The 20,443-nt window shown below is 34.2% G+C and overlaps 2 protein-coding genes across 2 annotated transcripts in view; one reads left to right on the top strand and one right to left on the bottom strand.

Annotated features, from left to right (window-relative positions):
• Positions 1–7,188, top strand: part of Smp_000100 (filamin) — a gene marked incomplete at its 5' end in the record, with an annotated part of 93,364 nt that extends 86,176 nt beyond the window's left edge. Inside the window, 4 exons of the mRNA XM_018791450.1 lie at positions 220–502; positions 1,274–1,479; positions 4,270–4,474; positions 5,912–7,188. Coding sequence (XP_018645395.1) covers positions 220–502; positions 1,274–1,479; positions 4,270–4,474; positions 5,912–6,099 — 882 coding nt within the window. The 3' untranslated portion in view covers positions 6,100–7,188. The remainder of the gene's footprint in view (positions 1–219; positions 503–1,273; positions 1,480–4,269; positions 4,475–5,911) is intronic.
• A 4,239-nt stretch (positions 7,189–11,427) lies between these two features.
• The window catches only part of Smp_000110 (similar to elongation factor Tu GTP binding domain containing 1), a gene marked incomplete at both ends in the record, with an annotated part of 33,863 nt that continues 24,847 nt past the window's right edge, over positions 11,428–20,443 (bottom strand). The window contains 5 exons of the mRNA XM_018791449.1: positions 11,428–11,940; positions 12,334–12,416; positions 13,993–14,593; positions 17,564–18,160; positions 19,402–19,728. Of these exons, the coding sequence (XP_018645394.1) occupies positions 11,428–11,940; positions 12,334–12,416; positions 13,993–14,593; positions 17,564–18,160; positions 19,402–19,728 (2,121 nt within the window). The remainder of the gene's footprint in view (positions 11,941–12,333; positions 12,417–13,992; positions 14,594–17,563; positions 18,161–19,401; positions 19,729–20,443) is intronic.

Raw genomic sequence — 20,443 nt, 5'->3', positions numbered from 1 at the left:
CTTCTGGTTTGACTTGCTTTGGGATCTTCGATCACAAAGAAGTTATGGACAATAGCGTTGTCAAACCCTAAAAACCAGTGTCACGTTTAACCTTTCTTTTAGTTCCATGGACGTCTTATTGATAAAATTTAGACGCTATCAATGAGACCTAAGAACAATCCCTTAAGTTGGATTTTTTAACTTCCTAATATATTGTTGTTTCTGTTGTGTTCTTTATAGGTCGGGCGTCCAACAGCATTCACAGTTAATTACTCAGGAATGACAGGTAGAATGAGAGCATATGTAGTAGCTCCATCTGGAATACAGTCAGATGCATTTGTACACCAAGTGGATGTTGATCAACATGCAGTAAGATTTACACCTCATGAAAATGGAGCACATTTAGTGCATGTACTCATGGATGAACGTCCAGTACCTGGAAGTCCATTCCGTGTATTGGTTGGACAAGAAGAGACTGGTCATGTTACAGCTAGTGGGGAAGGTTTGACTCATGGACGTGTTGGTATGTTAAATATTTCAAATTATCAGAAATTAATATGTACTAAGGATACTATGGTTAAAAATTTATTCTTATTGGACAGATTTTTTACAACCACTTAATTGACTTAAGTTTTATTGAAATGAACCGATCTAACCATATATCATATTTTTGATAGACATTTATCTTACTTAAATATATTAAGTAGTAGCATGACTTTCCATGAAAAATACCTTTCACGTTCATCCGATTTATAGCAATAACACGAATGAGGTGAATAATTTGAGGGACTTATAAAAATTGCTTGGCAAATAACTTCAGATATCCTTACTGGAATAAATATGACTAAATTTTTAACTCTTCTATCTTAAATTCAGTTGATTTACGGATTCGTAAAACAATCATTTGGTACCAATAAGGCTTCAAGAAATAGGCTACACCAAATTTCCATTTTCTTCATTCGGACTGTTATTATTTGTTTAAGGAATATAATACACTATATGAATCAAAACTAAAGTAGGGATCTGTTGAAAAATTCAGTCCGTTAATTTACCGCTTTCATTTCCTTCTACATAAGAAACCAAAAGATATAGTGAAGACCATTCATGTGAATAATAACATGGTATATATTTATTGATGCGAGATAAGTTGAAGAGACCCAAGGTTAACTAACTTTCTGTGAACAAAAATGAATTTCATATAAGCTTCTCTCTTACTATAAAAAAATCCGATTTGACCATAAAAAACCCAATTATTCATGTATCAATCAATTTTAATGTCGTTTGTCTTATTCAGGTGAGCGTAATCGATTTTTCGTAAACACTGTTCAAGCTGGAAGTGGTGCTTTATCAGTTACTGTGGATGGTCCTAGTAAAGTTCAATTAAATTGTACTGAACGATCAGATGGATACGATTTCACTTATTTGCCATTATCGCCTGGTGAATATCTCATCAGTATTAAATATGGTGATTCACAACATATTATAGGTTCACCATATAAAGTAAGCTTTTTTAATTATAAAAGATTTATAATTAACTTGGTTCATAACTGACCCCCTCCGTTGTTTAACTAAACAAGAATAAGTGTCAGGCTTTAATTATCTGAAAGAGCTGAGTAATAAAAGGTATAATCATGAAATTGCATCTGTTAACCTAAGAACAACACAACTTATGTTTCTGTTTGTATAAAGTCCTGGAACGTTTATTTACAAGTGTGATAACATTAATTTCACTCAATAACTCAATTCTCCTCGTCATTCAAACATCACAATCTTATTAATTTAAGGTCATCATAGTTTACTAATTTGGCTTATTTCAACAAACTCTTTTAAGTATTCACGGTTTGTTCAATATTTAGTTAGTTCGCTAGAAGACTTTTATAACTTGTGGCCGAGTGGATGCCTTGTTAACGTATAAAGTGATAAGACCGCCAATCAGAGAGCAGCGAATTATCTATTGGAACAGTGACACACGAAAACCGTACGAGCAGTTTAGAGTACGTATGGGTCCTGCTTCTGCCTAGCCCAGCCAGTTAAGTCCAGAACACCAATAACAGTCTCTGTGGTATGAATCCTTGTATTTCAAACATACTGAGTTTATATACCAAACAGACTGACCACATCGTACCAATAAAATAGAAAATAACATTTGTACAGGAGTTAGCCAAATGTGGCTGTGAATGTGGGGGGCAGCAATTAATAGACTGGGTATAACTCAGGAATGGTAAATCGTACAATAATAGTCCAAGGGTCAAAATAAAGCTTATAATAAGGGTTACATGAATATGAATAGTTTAGTTATTTAGCGATTATACGATAAAAAATATATGCATAATATTGGTCCATAAATGGATCCCGAAGTTACCATTCACTATTGTTATCCGGATATAACAAAGACAGACATAAGTTATTTGATTCATCCAATTATCTGACGTTATATATGACCGAAATTGGACCATTAGAAACTTTCCAAGATGAATAATTGATATTTGTGATCCTACGTAACTAGATCACTTGTATTAATCATAACATTATATTGTTCTGAATGCAATTAATCAATTAATTTAGATACGAAATATCACATTGAAAATCACGAACTTTGGTTAGACTCTTAGAAAAATATATAAATATACTAATCAAGTGTAGCTGTTTGTATTATATCAGGATGAGATTATGATTATACGAGTTAAGAAAATAGCAGGTACACCATCGAGTGTAATACGAATTGGTAGTAATATATAATTCAAACAAAAATAATAAACTAGCTTGAAGAGTTTTTTTTTGGGAAGATAAAGATTGGATGAACAAAGACATTCCATAGCTAACAAGTCAAATAGAAGTATAAAATGAGAACACTTTTCCAAGAAAGTCATCTGATGATCCGTCACTTTTATCGATGCTATGAGAACAATTGATTGATCACTGATTAGTGACGAAGATTATGTTTCTCTAGTCCCTGAGTGCTGATTGAATTCAATCGATAAAGTCTTAGTGTGGATATCAGTCCAGGTGACTTGATATTGTGTATATTATGATGATATGTGGTTAGGAACCATTGCTCAGTAGTGATGTCGCAGACTTTGAAGCCAAATGACATGGGTTCGAATTCACCGAGGAAGGTCGATTACCAAACGTTTGTATTTACGCCATGCTGGCGAGTGCCAACTAGGACAAAACCCTATGCCACAGTTTCCTGACGACTAACTTCAACCACCTAATATGGTATAGGAATAGCTGGCTGATTTAAACAGTCAAAACTAATAGTCTAGACAAACGCTGAAATCTACACCACACAAGACTGACTTCCACTTTAGTAACAAGGAAATTCCCCGATGCAGGTTACAATGATGATAAGTAATCAAAAATTTTATTTTGACAACCGAGTATATCAAGTATTATAGGCAAAGATGAGAAATCACAGGGAGGAAAATAGAAGTGGTCACTTAACGAGTGCTTCATCCCACTATTTAGGCTTGTTATATGTATAGTATCTTTAAATTTGTCGATAAAGATACCATTATTTATTTGTTTAAACACATAAATATTGGTACAAGGGGGTACCAGATATATTTGCGCCATGAAAATCTCACTTGATTTGTGTGAGGGCTGTGATACTGACCAGGTGCCCAAACTCAAGCAGGTGGTTTGCTTAGGGGGCCACACCCCGAGCCTTTGACCTAAAGATCTGGTCCACAAAACAGTGGAGCATCGTAAGGAGATGCAGTCCCATGGTAACCGGTGACCAACGATTGATTCATACGCCATTTGTTCCCTCAGGATACTGGAGCCCATGTGCACCATTGGTTTGGAATCAGGGTTTTCCAACTCCCCTAGGTGGACTTTCCATGTCCACCAACCTGGTTAAAGCGCCGGACATTCGCTTTTCGTCCTCTCAATTTCGTAAACAACACCCCCACCACGAGAAGGCAATGATACCTAGACGTATCGTGTCTCCCAGTATACATACTGTCTTATAGTTCTATCGAAACAAAGGCTCATACATCTGGTTAACTAATAATTTATTAACATAAACTATTTTTCAACATTTCACACGCCAATTCATCGAAGAATGGTTGTGTTAATGACGAAAAATAAAGATAACCAGTGCTATTGTTAATAGATCATCATTTTCGCATACAATAAAAGCCAAAATCAATATTGACCTTTATCATGCGTTCTGTACTAACAACTTCAAAGATAGAATGTATAAACTTGTAAAAAACATGTTATCTCATTATATTTGATGAATCACAAGTAAAACAATTCTGTTTAATTTAATATTTTATTAAACAGGCAATTGTGACAGGAGATGCTGTACACGAAACAATCACAACTGATACAACACATGTTGTAGTAGAAACAGGAGGACGTATGGTTAATGGACCACATTCTAATTTTGGTCCATCTAGACCAGATCGTGTTACATGCTCTGGACCGGGACTTAAACAAGCATATCTTAATGAAGCTAATACATTTACAGTTAATGCATCACAAGCAGGTAATTTTGGTTATGCACCAAATATGTAATTTTAATTAGTCTAATATATTTTTTGGAACTGTTAATTTTTATTGTTTACATCACTAACTAATCTTAGTTAGGCTATAAGTAAAAACCAAGAGGCATTGGAAAGCCGTTCCACTCTATTATGGGACTCCTTATTAGTGTGTATCCACCATCCCTCTAAAGATTTAATTCAGGACCTTCAGGTATCAAGGCGAAGACTTAACCTTGAGATCACTGAGTTGATTTTCTTAATTTAATCAAATTAACTCACTAGTTTCTTTGGTATGAGCGATACTAAAAGGGTGAGGTTTAATGGTATTACCCCACTTCCCGAACCAAAATGGGTAGAGCGCGGTTAGGACCTAACGGTGTAAATCTCGAACTACAGGCAATTCATGATATCGAGCCGCCAATAATACATATTTAGATGGTAGAACTAGGTAGCTTATCTTTATTTCATGAATTCCTTATTACTTAAATGAAAAAAGACGTTGTTTAGTTGTATGCTATTTCTGAGGGTTCTCTTATGCGTTGTATTATTATTTCATTGACTATAACACTTTCAGGAAAATTTTGCTTTTAGCAGTATTGATGATTTCACCTTAGTTTTTGCTATGGACACATGTTATATTAGGGATTTTGATGAATATCTACTTTCACTCAGTAGATCATTGGTACGTTTTGGCTCCTCTTGGCAAAAATCATTCACTCCTATATATTATTTAGGCTTAAAAATCAAATGGCTACAGCGTAACAGTAAGCAATCTAAGTGAATAGATACTATATTATTTAAAGTAGAACACGCTAGTTGCTTCTCTGTTCAATATATGTATGTTATAATTTCTAATCAATTTGATCATGTAATGTAGATTCATTTATGTATTCTAAGACTGAATTTGTGACATTACAATTCAAATAAAAGAACCGATTGTAGTTACATAACTCACTACAACTACGTTACATGAAACATAAGTGTATGTGAACAAGGCTTAATTGAATCATACAAATTTATAATGAACTGAATGTTAATGATAATAGTTATCAGTATGATAACAATCAGCAGCCTGTCATATTTAATTAGCTTGAATAAAAATCTGATACAATAAATAGTAAGCTTCTTAAGTTGTGCCAAAGAACACATTACGCCGGGAAATAGAAGCATGTAGGAAAAGGATGAATGTTAACTGGAAAAAACTGGAAAGGATTGCCCAGGACAGAGTTGGATGGAGAATGCTGGTGAGCGGCCTATAATCCTCCACGAGGGGTAACAGGCGTAAGTAAGTAAATTAAAACATTAATCAAGGTGCATCATGAAACACGGATAAATTTCCATTGACTCTGTATTATATTAGTGAAAACTCCTGTTCATGAATAGAATTTTCATTACATTTTATTATTATTTATTTTCTTAAAAACAAAATAATATTCCAGGTCATGATGTACTGTATGTTGGAGTATCTGGACCAGTTGTAGCCTGTGAAGAAGTCAATATTAAACATATGGGTTATGGTCAATATTCAATTAGTTATACTGTACGTGATCGTGGTCGTCATTTAATTATGATTAAATGGGGTGATCAACATGTACCAGGCAGTCCATTCACTGTTGATGTTATCTAATTCAATGAAATCTTTTTTTTTAAATCAACTGTATTACAATTTGTCCAACCAATTTTAGTACCATTCATGACAAGGCTTATGATAATTACACGCTTATTAACTATACTTTTAAATGACTGATAATAGATATTCCTTTACATGAATGTAATAATTACAACAAAGTGTTATCCACAAATATATAGAGGGTGAATTGTTTAAAACAACAACAACATTAAAAACACATAGTTTACAAATGCCTATATAAAACTAATTGCATTGCTTTAATCCTTCATACTTTTCTACCCCTAGGCTTTTTCTGAAATTTCTTTTCGCATGACTTCTTTTTTCTTTTTTATTGGACTTTCAAAATGATGAAAACACACATTACCAAAATTGGAAAGGACTCACTATAGATAGACATATAGTATTCTTCTTTGTTCCGTTAGTATTTCGCTTCTGAAAAATAAAAAAAAATTGTTTACTATTATTTATATTGTTAATAATCTTCAACTGAACAGATTTGCATGTTACACTTACATATTACACTTACAAGTGTACTTCTGAATTAGCCGATTGATGCTTCCTTCAATTGTTTGTTGTTGTTCAAAGAATTAAAGCATATTCACTAACACACTATTTATATTGTATTCTAAATCTATTCTTTTTCGTCTATAAACAATGTTATCCCGTTAAAAAGTATCCCCATTTATTATTATTATGATATATAATACGTGTCATCAAGTCTAAACAATGTTGTTTGAATGAAACAAACAAGCATCAACTACATATATTAGTTCTTTTTTTATCTCAAATTCAACACCTTAATGCCTTACTACTTATTCCTTAATTCTATTAGTGCCTAATTATTATTATTATGGCTTTCTTAATTTCTTAGTAAATTATTATCTAAACAAACCTAATTTGACTAAAACCCACCTTCCAATTTAAGTTAGTTAATAATTTTTTTTTGTTTGCTTTTGCTGTTTTATCCGACCCTATGGGTTAGATGATAACCAAAGACAGTGGTAAAAAGTACAATTCAATTCTTCATAATTATGAATTTGAAGTAAACTATCTATCTGATTTCTGAATATAATTTTAATTACCTTATGTGTTCTTCTTGTTGTTGATGGAATGAAAATTTTCATAAAATATTTCATTATTATTCGATAGGTATAAGGATTTCACTTCAGATAGGATTTATCAGACATTTGTAATAGGAACTGTTATATCTCGAACTTAGATTCTTAGTATATCGCGTGATACTTGAGCACTCGAACGCTAGAACCCTCCCAAGTCGTAAAATGAGAAGACAGAAGACTAGTAAGTAGGAATGTTATTCCAAACAGTGGCAAATATAGTACAAAAATCTCATGTATTTATAGTTTTTGGCTGAAAGTAAGTCATCATTTCGTACAGCCAATATGGACATAGAGGGTCCTTCTTATTCACTCAATAAGGAAGCTACACGTCGACATTCTGGAGTGTTCCTCTAGCGGTGATCGGATGGAATGTCTTCGGCTCTTTCTGGGCTTCTTGAGTTTGCCAACGACCCATCCTTACAGGAAGGTAACCTCAGCTTGATATATCTCAAGGTTAGTGCTAGTAAACTATATGGATGTCCTTCGGTGGCTCTGAAACAACATTGACGAAGTAAGATCCACCTACAGCCAGCCAAGATGCAGTTGATATGAATGTAGGTAGTTCTCTGACTTTAAATAACAAGAACCTATACGTTATCTATAAAATTTATTAATCACGAGCCCTTTTGTATCTAAATCTGATTGGTTCGTCAGTATAGCATACATCTGTCCCTGAGAATTTATTCGGAAAATTGCTTGTCTTGATCACTACTGACTCCGATAAATAAATTAAATCTATCGAACAAGTATTGATGAGTTTAAATGAAAAGTCACATTGTTTCAGCTGACAAGGGCAAACTGTAACTAATTAAGTCCAAGGCGATAACTGGTCTTTGATGAATGAACATGTTAAAATGTAGATTTTGCAGTTTGATAACTGCAATAAAGTTTCATTCTTATGATTGACATTAGACAGAGGATTATTTGTCCAGTTTGCCGGTAAAAAACTTAAGCGCAGTTGACAAAGATGTTTATTATAATTTCCATAGACGTATTTCTAATCAAAGTGACAATTAGTAAACTCCTTAAGTATCTCATCTTGAGACTAACATCTGAACCTGTATTAAAGGTTGTCTGTTGAAACATCCATGTTATGACTATTAGTCAAATAACAAGAAACAATGTATCAGTAAACTGATTAGTTCAAACAAATTACTAGATCTAAACAAGAAAACCTACTTAAAAAGATAACTTATTATTAACCTGAGGCTTTAATTCATAAGCAATAAGAATGTTCAAATCTTAACCTTAAAAAGTAGTAATCAATGCAACTAAACACTAAAGATATCGACTTAACAGTTTTATTAATAATACGATGTAACTCATCTATCATGTACAGAATTATTTATTTGATTTCGAAGCAAATTGAGTGAGACCATAGTTTATGGAAGACCTTTGAACGAATCTTGAGTGTCCTTGAGAGATTTCAGCCAAGCACAAGACAGTGTAGAGTAATATATTATACAAAACCAAAAATTTAGAGTGGATACACTTTCTAGACATGGTTTAAAAACTTCTAGAGGTTAGAAAGAGGCTCTGCAGTCCTGAACTTGTGACGTATACGTACAGGAGCTCATCCATGTAACTCAATAATAGTCGACTTCTGGAGCCATGATAAGGTCGAGGATATTCTTTTAGTGTCGACTAAATTGCTCCTATATTATTGGTGTGTACTCCCGTGGTAGGGTCTACAAAATCTCGCTTGTGAGAGATGATACGATACAGATAACTAAGTCTAGGTAGCCATCAATATGCTCTCCAGTCATCCGTTTATATTGTGGTACCCGGCTGCACATACTCTCCTATAAATGCTATAATCGTTGTAGCCTGTCGGTTTCTCACGTGCTGGAAATGTCCCTTTTGAGATGGTATATCATATGTGATAAGTTTTGTTGATTGAACGCTATATTCGGATCCTAAGCTAGTCTCGTAACCCCCAAGCTAGAACTACACAGCGACTTGAACACAAGAGAAAAGGCGTAAAATATGCGAGAAGCACTTTACTCCAAAGGTTCATTCATGTACAGAAAATATAGGGTTTTTATAGTATTTTAGAAGACATTGGGTTTTCCTGAAAATTCTAGAGTACTACTAAACATAGTAGTAGTGTAGTAATCAGCCAATCAGAACCTCTACATGTGACTTTTCATTTTCGCGTTATTTCTAGCAAAACTTCTATTCAAACGCTGATTGGATAAAATGCTTCTTAATATTTCCTGAGTTTGTCATGTCTATTGCGAGAAATTTTCAGGATCGCCACAACAATATGTACCAAAGATCTGTTAAGTATACCTAAGGAAGTGCTAATTACTCTGTCTTCTTTAACACTTCTCCCTCGATTGAGAATTTGCGTTTCCTAACGACTATTTCGTCGATTTCTATGATTCTCCCGATTCCTCTAAAAGACTGATGCTTTTCATTTTCATTGCACATATATTTTGACAGTACTCATACCATTGAACTGCCGAAGCCTTAGTAACATCCGCAAAGGTTGCAGCCAGTGTTATTGGTTCTTTCGTTATCGAGTTTACAACAAAGTATCATAATCTATCTTAGTGTTAATTGGGATCGAGTGAAAAAAGTCGCAGTTCTAGCAGACTTTTTCCTCCAATATATATTACGTCGAGATACAACACCGTCACAATAGTCCGAACAATGTCCAGCAGTCATTTGAGCACCACAATCTCAGTAATCCCATCTGTTGTAGCCGCTCAACTATAACGTTCTCCTTGAAATCCGCTGTAAACCGATAGTACGTGAGCATTGGTGATTGAAATAGGTGCTATGAACTTGAGATCGCTCACTCGCTTCGAGTTGGCCCGTCCATAAATTATAGTCTCGTCACAACTTTTGGTCTGTAAAGCTCTTGATGTCGATTTCATCTAAAATTTGTTTCTCTTTTGTAGCTTTAGTTCTCCTAATAGAAAAGTGTACAATACACACACTATGTATTAGTAGATTGATAAATCTCGAACAGATAATCAAGATACATCACATATACAACTTTCGAATTGTCTTATATTGATGTGACAATAAATAAGTGAGGAGAATATATAAATGAAATTTAAGTGTGAATAAACAACAACGATTGTCAATTGTACATTACATATATTTACTCAGATGATTTCTCAATTGACTGATGTATATCTGGATTATTTTGATTATCCGTTGAATGACAAACTATAGCTGTATGGATTTGTAGAATGTGTACTCGGATTTGAGCTAAACATTTTAGACAAGTTTCAGGAATAATACATGAACCAAAATCCATACAAAATAGCAACCAATAAATATAATTTATTTAGCAAGGGTTAAGCTAATTTGTTGAACTGCGAACCGCACAACTACCGTATATTATTTATTTAAACACATAAATATTGGTACAAACGAGCACCAGATATATATGCGCCACACAAATCTCATTTGATTTGTGTGAGCGATGTGATACTGACTAGGTGCCCAAACTGAAGCAGGTGGTTTTCTTAGGAGGTCACACCCGGAGCCTTTGACCTAAAGATCTGATCCACAAGGCAGTGGAGCATCGTGAGGAGATGCAGTCCCATGGTAACCGGTGACCAACGACTGATTCAAACGCCCTTTATTCCCTCAGGATCATGGTGTCCATGTTCACCATTGTTTTGGAATCAGGGTTTTCCAACTCTTCTTGGTAGACTCTCCGTGTCCACCAACCCGGTTAAAGCGCCGGACATTCGCTTTTCGTCCTCTCAATTTCGTAAACAACACCCCCGCCACGAGAAGGTAGTAAGTAGGACTTCCCTGGCAGAGGCTATATACGCGTGGCCATGTGAGAGCATTTCGAGAGGGAGAGCGGACTCTCCCCACTCTCAGCCGTACCAGGGCATTTGGGTAGCCAATAATGCTTTTGTTTTGCCAAAAGAAAGCATTTGAATGTGTAATAAGTAAGATTTAAATCTTGTAATCCAATATATAACAAATACAATATAACATCCATTAAGTCACAATCTCAAACATGATTGACGCTAATTTCCAAAAAACAACACGTAAAAAATGAAAGTTCATTTCAAAAAAGTCAAGAAAACCAATAAGGCTAACAGTCATTAGAAATACTAATATACATAGAAAATCAATGAACTCTGATCAAAATAGATTATGATTTATTCAAATGGAAAAAAACATAATTGTAAAATATAATTTACAAGTTGTTTTTATTTATAAAATAACATATCTATTTATTTTTCTTTAACGTTCTTTGTTTATCAGCATTAAGCACTAATTGTTCATTTAATGGTAATCCTTTGCGTAGTCTAACTTCCCGAATATATCGTTGTACTCTAGAAATCCGACTTGTAGGTTCATCCATATTTTCACCAGTTCCATCGTCACCACCACCACCACCATCATGAAGACTTGAGATTGGTAGTTTTGATCGAAAAACTTTACTGGAACCTCCTTTTGTGCGAAACGGTTCACCAAAAGATTCTTTAGTATCTACAGAAGACACATCTTTTTGTAGCGGATCGATATCCAGCAATTCCCAGCCACCAGGACGTAATTGTGGAAGACTGACAACACCACTGGTACGTTTTCTTATTTCATCTGCAAGTCCAAAACTCTCAATAACAGGTAATCTGGCACTAATAATAAAAGTATTTTCACCTTCTCTAAAATCTTCACTAACAACTCTGCCATATCGCCTGCGAAGAACTCCGAACATGCGTCCTAAAACATCACTTCGAGCCTGAAAAAAAGGTGAAATTTCTGTTATTGACAAGCAAGGAAGTGATTTGGAAAGTGAAGATCAATGAATAAAATATTATGACATTTCAACTAAACTAAAGTGTGCGCATAAATCAATTCATAAATTTAATTTAAACTTAGTCTCCATAAGTTTAGACTGTATGTTCCTTGCTATTTGAGTTGCTTTCATGCCTCAAAGCAAGGTGCACAGAAATTAATTACAAATCCGTGACTATATTAATTTACTCTTAACTGGACCAAATATTTTACAAAGACCGGGATGTAAATTAGTAAGCACACAAGAATACTATTATGAGTTGTACAACTGAGTTAATAAATATAAACTTTAAAAAAATTAGCTAGAAACGGTTTACCATATAATTAGTAAGCATACTTGCAATTCCAAGTCATATACAGCAATCATTAAGCGTTGAAATGGACAGGATTGAAATGCAGCTATGCAGGCTCGTGTCATAGCTGGTGTTAAAAGACCTGGTGGAATATCATGTAACCATGCCATGTCAGACCGTCGTTGCCAATAAGGAATTTCTTTGGTTGTGTCAAAACAGGTTTCCATTTCGGAATTCTAGGGATAGACAACATCAAAGAATGAAAGTAAACACAGGAAATGATTTTCGTCAAGTGTTGATCGTCGAGTATAATGGACAAGATTAAGGGAAAATTTAACTAATTGGACTATAGAATCGATTTTATGGATCAGTTGCTTGGTGGTCAAAGCCTTCTGTTTTTAATCAGCAACACGAAGGTTCGAAACCCGCTCTCAGATACTACTGTTTTTTGAGAAACTGAGTGCTTACACAAAGTGTGGCTCAAGGCCTAGTGCATAAACTTGTACTTGTTAAATAACTAATATTAAGTGATTAAATTGATTTGTGAGTGTGAATCAGCACTATTACACAGTAGTCAATTCGATATTTTCTAGTTCACACTGATGATATACAACTTAACTGATAAAAGGAAATATAGAAATTATGAGATTCTAGATCCCTAAGCATACCTTTCCATTACTTAACATTCAATTTTGTTCTTCTACTCCACTGAAACTAAGTTATTTTCACAGTCTCCAATCTGACAGTTACCTACAAACATTATAGAACTTGGCACTGATGTGAATTGGTTCGAGTAACGATATCGTATCAGCACAGAGAGAGGAAATTATCCAAATAGATACCAAAGTAGCAGAAGCAGTAATAGTATCATGGGTAACAGAAAAGGTTAGGGATTGACAATACGGTTTGAGAATGAATAAATATATGAAATAAAAAAGTATAAGATAATTTTTAAACTGCATATCTAAGGGAAGAAGAAGAAGAGTGAATCCATCTACGCTATCGCGACCGATTGCAAGCCATGCCAACCAACGTATCTAAGAATTGGTTAGGACATAATCACGAAGACCCTAAGCAGGGGGTCCGGACCTACTAACACGATTCAGTCCAACAGTCAGTAACTTCATGAACTGATCCAAAAAATTCGTATGTCGCATTCTGTTCAATTCCAAACTACTCCTACAACATCAACACTGAACATTCAGGTAGGTAAGATACGAAAAACACGTCCCAACTACCTCATATGATGAGGATTCATCACCGAGATCTACCTACTGCCTTGAATTTAAAGTTAGCATTACTTAATGATCTCAACATACTTCAGCAATTCTTCGAAGATATCTATGATCGAATGCTAATAACCTATAAATATCATCTTTTTAAAAGCCATACCTGGTTTTTAACGTATAGAATGAATTACTTTTTTTTGAAACAAACGAAAAGCTATATATATATATATATATATATATATATATATATATATATATGGATAGATACCTGTACAACAGCTGTGTTGGAATTTTCGACATCAGAAAATCGATCAGACCGACTATCTTCATTTTCTGAAGAATCAGAACACCAATTCCCATCATCATTATCATCACTGTCTTGATCAACTTCTTCTGAGCTACTATGATACAAATGCTCAATTTCATCATCATCTAACCATGAAATGGATGTTAATCGTTTTGATTTACGTTTACATTTATTACTTAATAATTGATTATCTGGTTTATTATCAGTTGAACAAGTAGTGGCAGTAGATGATAGTATTGAATTTTTTAAATTTTCCAACGGTAACGGTGCTGCTAATTCATTATTAATATTTGATTTATGTGATTTATTTTCTCGAGAAATAACATTATTATTATTATTATTAGTAGTAGTAGTAGTAGTAGTATTGTCATTACTATAATTTGGTAATTTTAATGTATCCAAATTTTCTGCTACAATCTCTTCTAATACAAATACAATACCATACATTGGTTCAGCACAAAGTGGTCCTTTTAAAGTGGCCTGTTGAAAACCTCGTAGCAATGCTTTACCATAACTAATAATTGGTAAATTGATATTAGATTTTTTATTTATATTTTTTAAATGTATGGTAGAATTATTCAATGATGAATTAAGTTTTTTACCCCAAACAGTACATAATGGAAAATAATCAGTATTTAAATGACTAATTAAAATATTTGGTCCAGTTTGATTCGGTCCAAAAGCTAACAACGATGTTGTTATTTGATTCCAATTGATAGCACATGCGGAAGTACATTTTGATGTTAATTGACAACAGATATTTGATAGCTGCTGTTCAAATTCAGATAAAAGTTTAGTGTAATTTAATGCCTAAAAAAGAAAGAATATTTTTTCCCATAAGATCAAAGTCATATACAAAGTAGAACCTCATATGTATGTGCGTTAGTTCAAACCACCATATTATAAAAGCACAGAGAGGAAAAATTACTAAAATAAATAACACAGTCGCTGATGTGGTGAGAGTATCAGTAGTAGTAGTAGAGAAAAACAGTAGTTATGAAAAAACTATAACATTTTGGAACCCCGAGTCTAACAAAAGACAAAGGGTAAGTCCTCCTTCGCCGTTGAGAACGATTTTAGGCCATGTCACTCAAAGTATCTAACCAGTGGTTGAGATGGTCCTGTGGACCCAAACTAGGTAATCAACAACTATTTAAATGCGCCTAAATGCACTGGTACAGTGAAGAGTGGGAAGAGTCAGCTCTCCTTCTCCAAATGCTCTCACATGGTCACGCGTATACAGCCATTGTTAGGGAAGTCCCACTCACTGCTTCTCGGGAGGGGAGATGTTTATGAAATTGAGAGGACCAAAAGTGAATGTACGGTGCTTTAATCGAGTTGATGGATATGGAGGATCCACCTAGGAGAGTTGGAAAACCTTGATTCCAAGCCAATGGTGTACATGGGTTCCAGGATCCTTAGGGAACAAATGGAGTATGAACTTATTGTTGGTCACTGTGTACCATGAAACTGCATCTCTTGACGTTGCTCCACTGCCTTGTGGATTAGACCTCTAGGTCAAAGGCTCTGGAAGTGGTTCCCCAAGAAAATCAATTGTTTCGGTATGGGCGCTCCGATAGTATTCCGGTCGTCGCACACACTGAATAATTTGAATGGCACATATATATTTGGTGTCTCCTTGTATCAATCTTTATATATTTAAATAAAGTTCGATAGTCAGTATCTTCACGGAGTGATGCCACTTCTTGTTTTGGCAGTCTATAGCTTTCTTTCAGCCTACTTTTACACCAGACAGCTTCGACCATCAAATTCGTAATACATATCCCAACCACCTGATTTGATTACGATAGGCCATTTTACCAAGTGACTTATCTTCTCTACCAGTACCCTATGCCTAACCTCAGCGCTGGTCACTTGGTGATCCGAAAATACACGAACAATGGTTCTTCACATAAAAATGTATAGATAATGTACATTTTTGTAGATAATATTCATAGGATTAGGAAAAAAATTCTAGAATAACATAGTTAAAGTGTGATGATTAGATTAGGATTACATCTCAGTTGTAACTAAGAATGATATAGTTAAGAAAACGAAAGCTTTACGTTATTTACTTAGGATAAAAACAGTTTATAAGCAGAGTGCAGTAGCTCCTGATAATCTGTTAAATCCGCATTGCTTATTACTTATACGTGAAAGAACGAGGAACCAATGCAATTCCTACGACACCAGGACTGTTACAAGTGAAGACCTATTAACGCTAAAACACAACGACGATCCTAATCGAAAATACACTAATTTAAATATTGACGGTACACCCATTTTGATTATTAATTAGAATAAAATCACATGTAAAAAAAATACCCAGAATTATAACAAATCATATGCTGCATATTATGCTTAGCATAGTTCATGTCAATTTAATACAAGAATATCGTATCTTGAATAAACAATACATTGAATAATCATCATATTGAATTAAAAACGGATGTAGTATTGAACAAAAATTATAATGAGTAAAATAATGTAATTTTTCCTTTTCATCCGGTCATATCACAACCTCAAGCATAAAGTGAACAATGTACAGATTATGACATATGAATGTTATTTTTCTAGAGGGATTGTATATAACAGGCAAATAAACCTGATTATTAAACCTTTAATACTAAAAGCACCTTAACCTGGTAACACTTCATTTGATAGATGAACTAATCAGATAGCGTTTCCTGTACTTTTGAGTGAAATTCATTCATCCATGTGGCAGCTACAGAGCAATTTGATATTACAGCTAATGTCAGTTCGTGATTAAAACCCCAACCATAAACCCTTAAACTTTACCCTAAGTATTTAACCCTAACTAGGAGCAAAGTGGGGACTCTTAAAAATCCGTTTGGGTCCATAAAATAGTTTAAAAAAGTGGGCAATATATATCTATAGAGACAAGTTTTGTATGTTGTAGTTTTTTCGATTTCCAAACAGAGTAACCTGTAAAAGAGATTAATAGATTTATTAATTAAACAAAATCACTTTACACTTTGTAATGTTACCATTTTCTTTCTCATAAACTATCTATTTATAGAAGCTATTTTCTGATTGGCTAGTACACTAGCTGGAAATATGTCGCGGTTGTGTGAAGCTGGACCCCAACATGTACTTTTACTGTAAACACATCGGAATTTTATATTGAATTCACACAAAAGTGTCCTACAGTTGAAATTATGAGTCAATTGAAGCTAGACCACCATAGAAAACCTGGAAGCACTGGACGGCCAACTCGTCCTATTGTGGGACTCCTCAGCGATGCGCATCCACGATTCCCCACGCAGGACTCGAACCTAGGACCCGCTGTCTCGCACGCAAACGCTGGACCGCTAGACCACGGAGCGAGACCAAAGGCCCTGGGTTCGAACTCCACACGCTGGATTGTGGATGCGCACTGCTGAGGAGTCCCACACTAGGACGAAACAGCCGTCCAATGCTTCCAGGTTTTCCATGGTGGTCTAGCTCCAATTTACTCATGATTTCAACTATAAAATTACTAAAATCTCCACAAACCTCCTTCTGATAAAAATGTTCTAGTATCTTTATGATTCGCTCACAATCACCTGATTGGTTGGAAACAGATTAACCAGTATATTCGAATTTGAGTCGAAAAAAAAGCATGAACGAGTTAAAAGTCTATTCCATATACAAAAATTATTGATGTTTATATGACTAAAACACCGTAAATTGGTTTACACAGAAAAAAAAAGAAATACGAACTTCTTTCCAACTTACTTTACTTTTAAAAGCTCGAATTAATTGAGAAACTTTTGAAGATCCATAATGTTCAATCCAGTTTAATAATTCACATGGCATTGGATGAGCAGTAACTCGTATTAGAATTCTTGTTCTAGGTTTACTATGTGGTAGTTGAAATATACTAATTGGAAAATTATTAATATCTAAATTGTGATGAAAATTATGTAATTTTTGTGTACTACAACTTATAGATTTTAAATTATCCCCAGTATTAATAGTAGTAGTAGTTGGCTTTAATTCATCATCTCCTGTAGTACATAATGATGATGGTAATTGTAAATTAAGACTTTGTAATTGATCACAATTTTTGTTCAATGTTAAATTAAACTTTTGTACTAAACTTTCAAATTGAATATAAGCTTTCTCATAAGATAAATTAGACAAACTAATTAATGATATAGAATTAGATGTATTACATGCATCAATAATTGTTTCACGAAATGGTACAACAAATGGAGATATTTGTAATTCAACTTCAGGTGCAAAATGTTTTATTAAATCTTCTATACATTTTTGTAAATGAATTTCACCAGCAGCACGTATAATATATTCACCGTTGGCTGTAATTGTCACCTGGATACAAGATAAAATAATATTTTTAATTAAGATAATTGTATTTCGGGATTAACATAACACCTATATAAGCATTTACTAAATATACAAATATACATGGACATATACATTTTGGTGGGATATCAGTAATCTTAGGTTAATATGTTGAAGTTAATTAATTTCAGCAATACAAATTAGGATGAACCAGGTTATTGCTATCATCCATCCCTGTTACATATGATGTTTGCTGGTGTGGAAGTAAGTTGAAAAAAAAACTAGGGATATCCAAACTGAAATGTGATATCAGTTCATAAAGTTATTGACTAACAGATTAAGTCCTATAGGCATATTCAGACCACTTGGTTGAAGTTCATGCGATCGTCGCAACTAATAGTTGGAGACATTAGGAGAAATAGTTCAAAATCAGTCAAAATGGTGTAGATACATTTATTCTTTATCTCCTCTTAGATATTTAGTTTCAAAACTACGTTATACTTTCATTACTAAAATTAGGTTTTTATTGTCCTGTTGTTAACTGCATGAAAAGATCTCAGGTCAACAATAGCCAAACAAGGTCAAAGTCGACAGAACAAACTAAATCCTATATAGAGAAATTTGAATATAGCTCACTTCTACCTGACATTTGTGTTGAGAATGTTGTTCAGAAGAACAATCAAAGCTTTAAAATCAAACCATCCAGATCATAGAACGAAAATCTACTGAATAGAGTATATTGTACTAATAAGGCTATTTACTAGTACAAGCAATATGTATGTACGTAACTCGTATGTAACACGTGCAGGGTTTACTTATTTAATCTTGAAGTATATTACTTTTTGGTGGCTCTCCAGGTTAAAGTAGGAAGAGTATTAATTAAATGCTTAGTTTTACATTACATCATCTCTCTACTTCAAATGACATTGTAAAACACATCGAGAAGGGAATTAAAATACAACAGAAATTGAAAGATCTTTAGTTACTGTAACTAATAACGGTATTTTCACATATATCCCAGCTCTATATTTTGATCAGTAGTAATTGCCATCTCAAGGCATCCAGGTTATGTGAACTGGAAAATTTATTCCTTGATTGTAGTCTGCCTATAAACCTTAGCTAAATATCGCTAAAATCCATAACGAATTTTTGTAGTGCTATAAAATACATCAGAACTAAGTCAGAGATGAAATATATAACCTGTATTTTTACAGTCATTGATAAATTCACTATTAGCAAATAGTAACATTAAAATAAAATAAACTTACTTCAGCACAGGGATCAGCACGATCTAAAAGTCGAAGACCACGTTCCAGTCTGTAAACATCTTCAGGATTTGTAGCAGATGCAGGTTCAACAGCAACTGAAATTACTGGTGCCCCATGCCAAACTGCTAATCCGGCTAACGGGAGAACAGGAGCCAGTTCAGTCTCACTGCTATTTGCTTTATTAAATGAAGAAACTAGAGATAGTCGGCTGACCAAGAGACCCGATTTCGGTAGACAAGCTATTAAATCTGGTCCAGTAAGACCTACTATGTTTCCAGATGGTACAGGTTCGAGAAGTTTAACGAAATCCGACTGACCTCCTAATAGCTGAAGGACATGAACAACGCAAGCTACGTAAACATGACGTAAATATTTAGGACCAGTCAATAGATACTCGCCTGAACCTCCAACAGATCCTGAACGACTAACAGGTAAAGAACCAGAATTTATTGGACTAAACGTGCAAAAATTATCAATTGAACCGGTTTCATTTCTTGTTAATGAAATGTCAATATCTTCATCGTCGTTTCGCAAACGAACAGGACCAAGTGGGAGACTTTCAGGATCTGTATCCAAGAGATATGAAGGAACCTGACAGCAAAATAAGTAAACTTAAAAAAATGGAAGCTACTCTATGTAACATGATATGCATACTGGTATTTTAAAATTTAGACAGCTGTTCTTGGCTAGTTCAGTGAACCTGAAACGCCAGGAACAAAAATCTGAATAATATATGAAGATGTCTAGACAAATTGAAAAACTTTAAACTGTTGAAATGCAAATATTTAGACATCTCTGTTAAGGAAGATACTTCAATATAAATTTAAAATGCAAAGTTTGTTGTTAGGACGTATCAGTGATATTTTGTCTAAGCCAGCCAGTAACGTTAGTTATCACTTATTTGATGAGTGAAGACTGTGGAAACTAGCCAGTTAACAAAGCGAAAACATAAAATCCAATATATCAAAACTGAAAACTATTCATCACTTTAAGCAGAGATGGATAGTGGTTAGCAGTGGAATCCAGGACGCGCGTTGCGTCC

Source organism: Schistosoma mansoni (assembly GCF_000237925.1).
Source record: "Schistosoma mansoni, WGS project CABG00000000 data, chromosome 3 unplaced supercontig 0044, strain Puerto Rico, whole genome shotgun sequence".
Classification (NCBI taxonomy): Eukaryota; Metazoa; Platyhelminthes; class Trematoda; order Strigeidida; family Schistosomatidae; genus Schistosoma; species Schistosoma mansoni.
The sequence above is the reverse complement of the archived record's forward strand: the minus strand, read 5'-3'. Positions and strand labels throughout refer to the sequence as shown.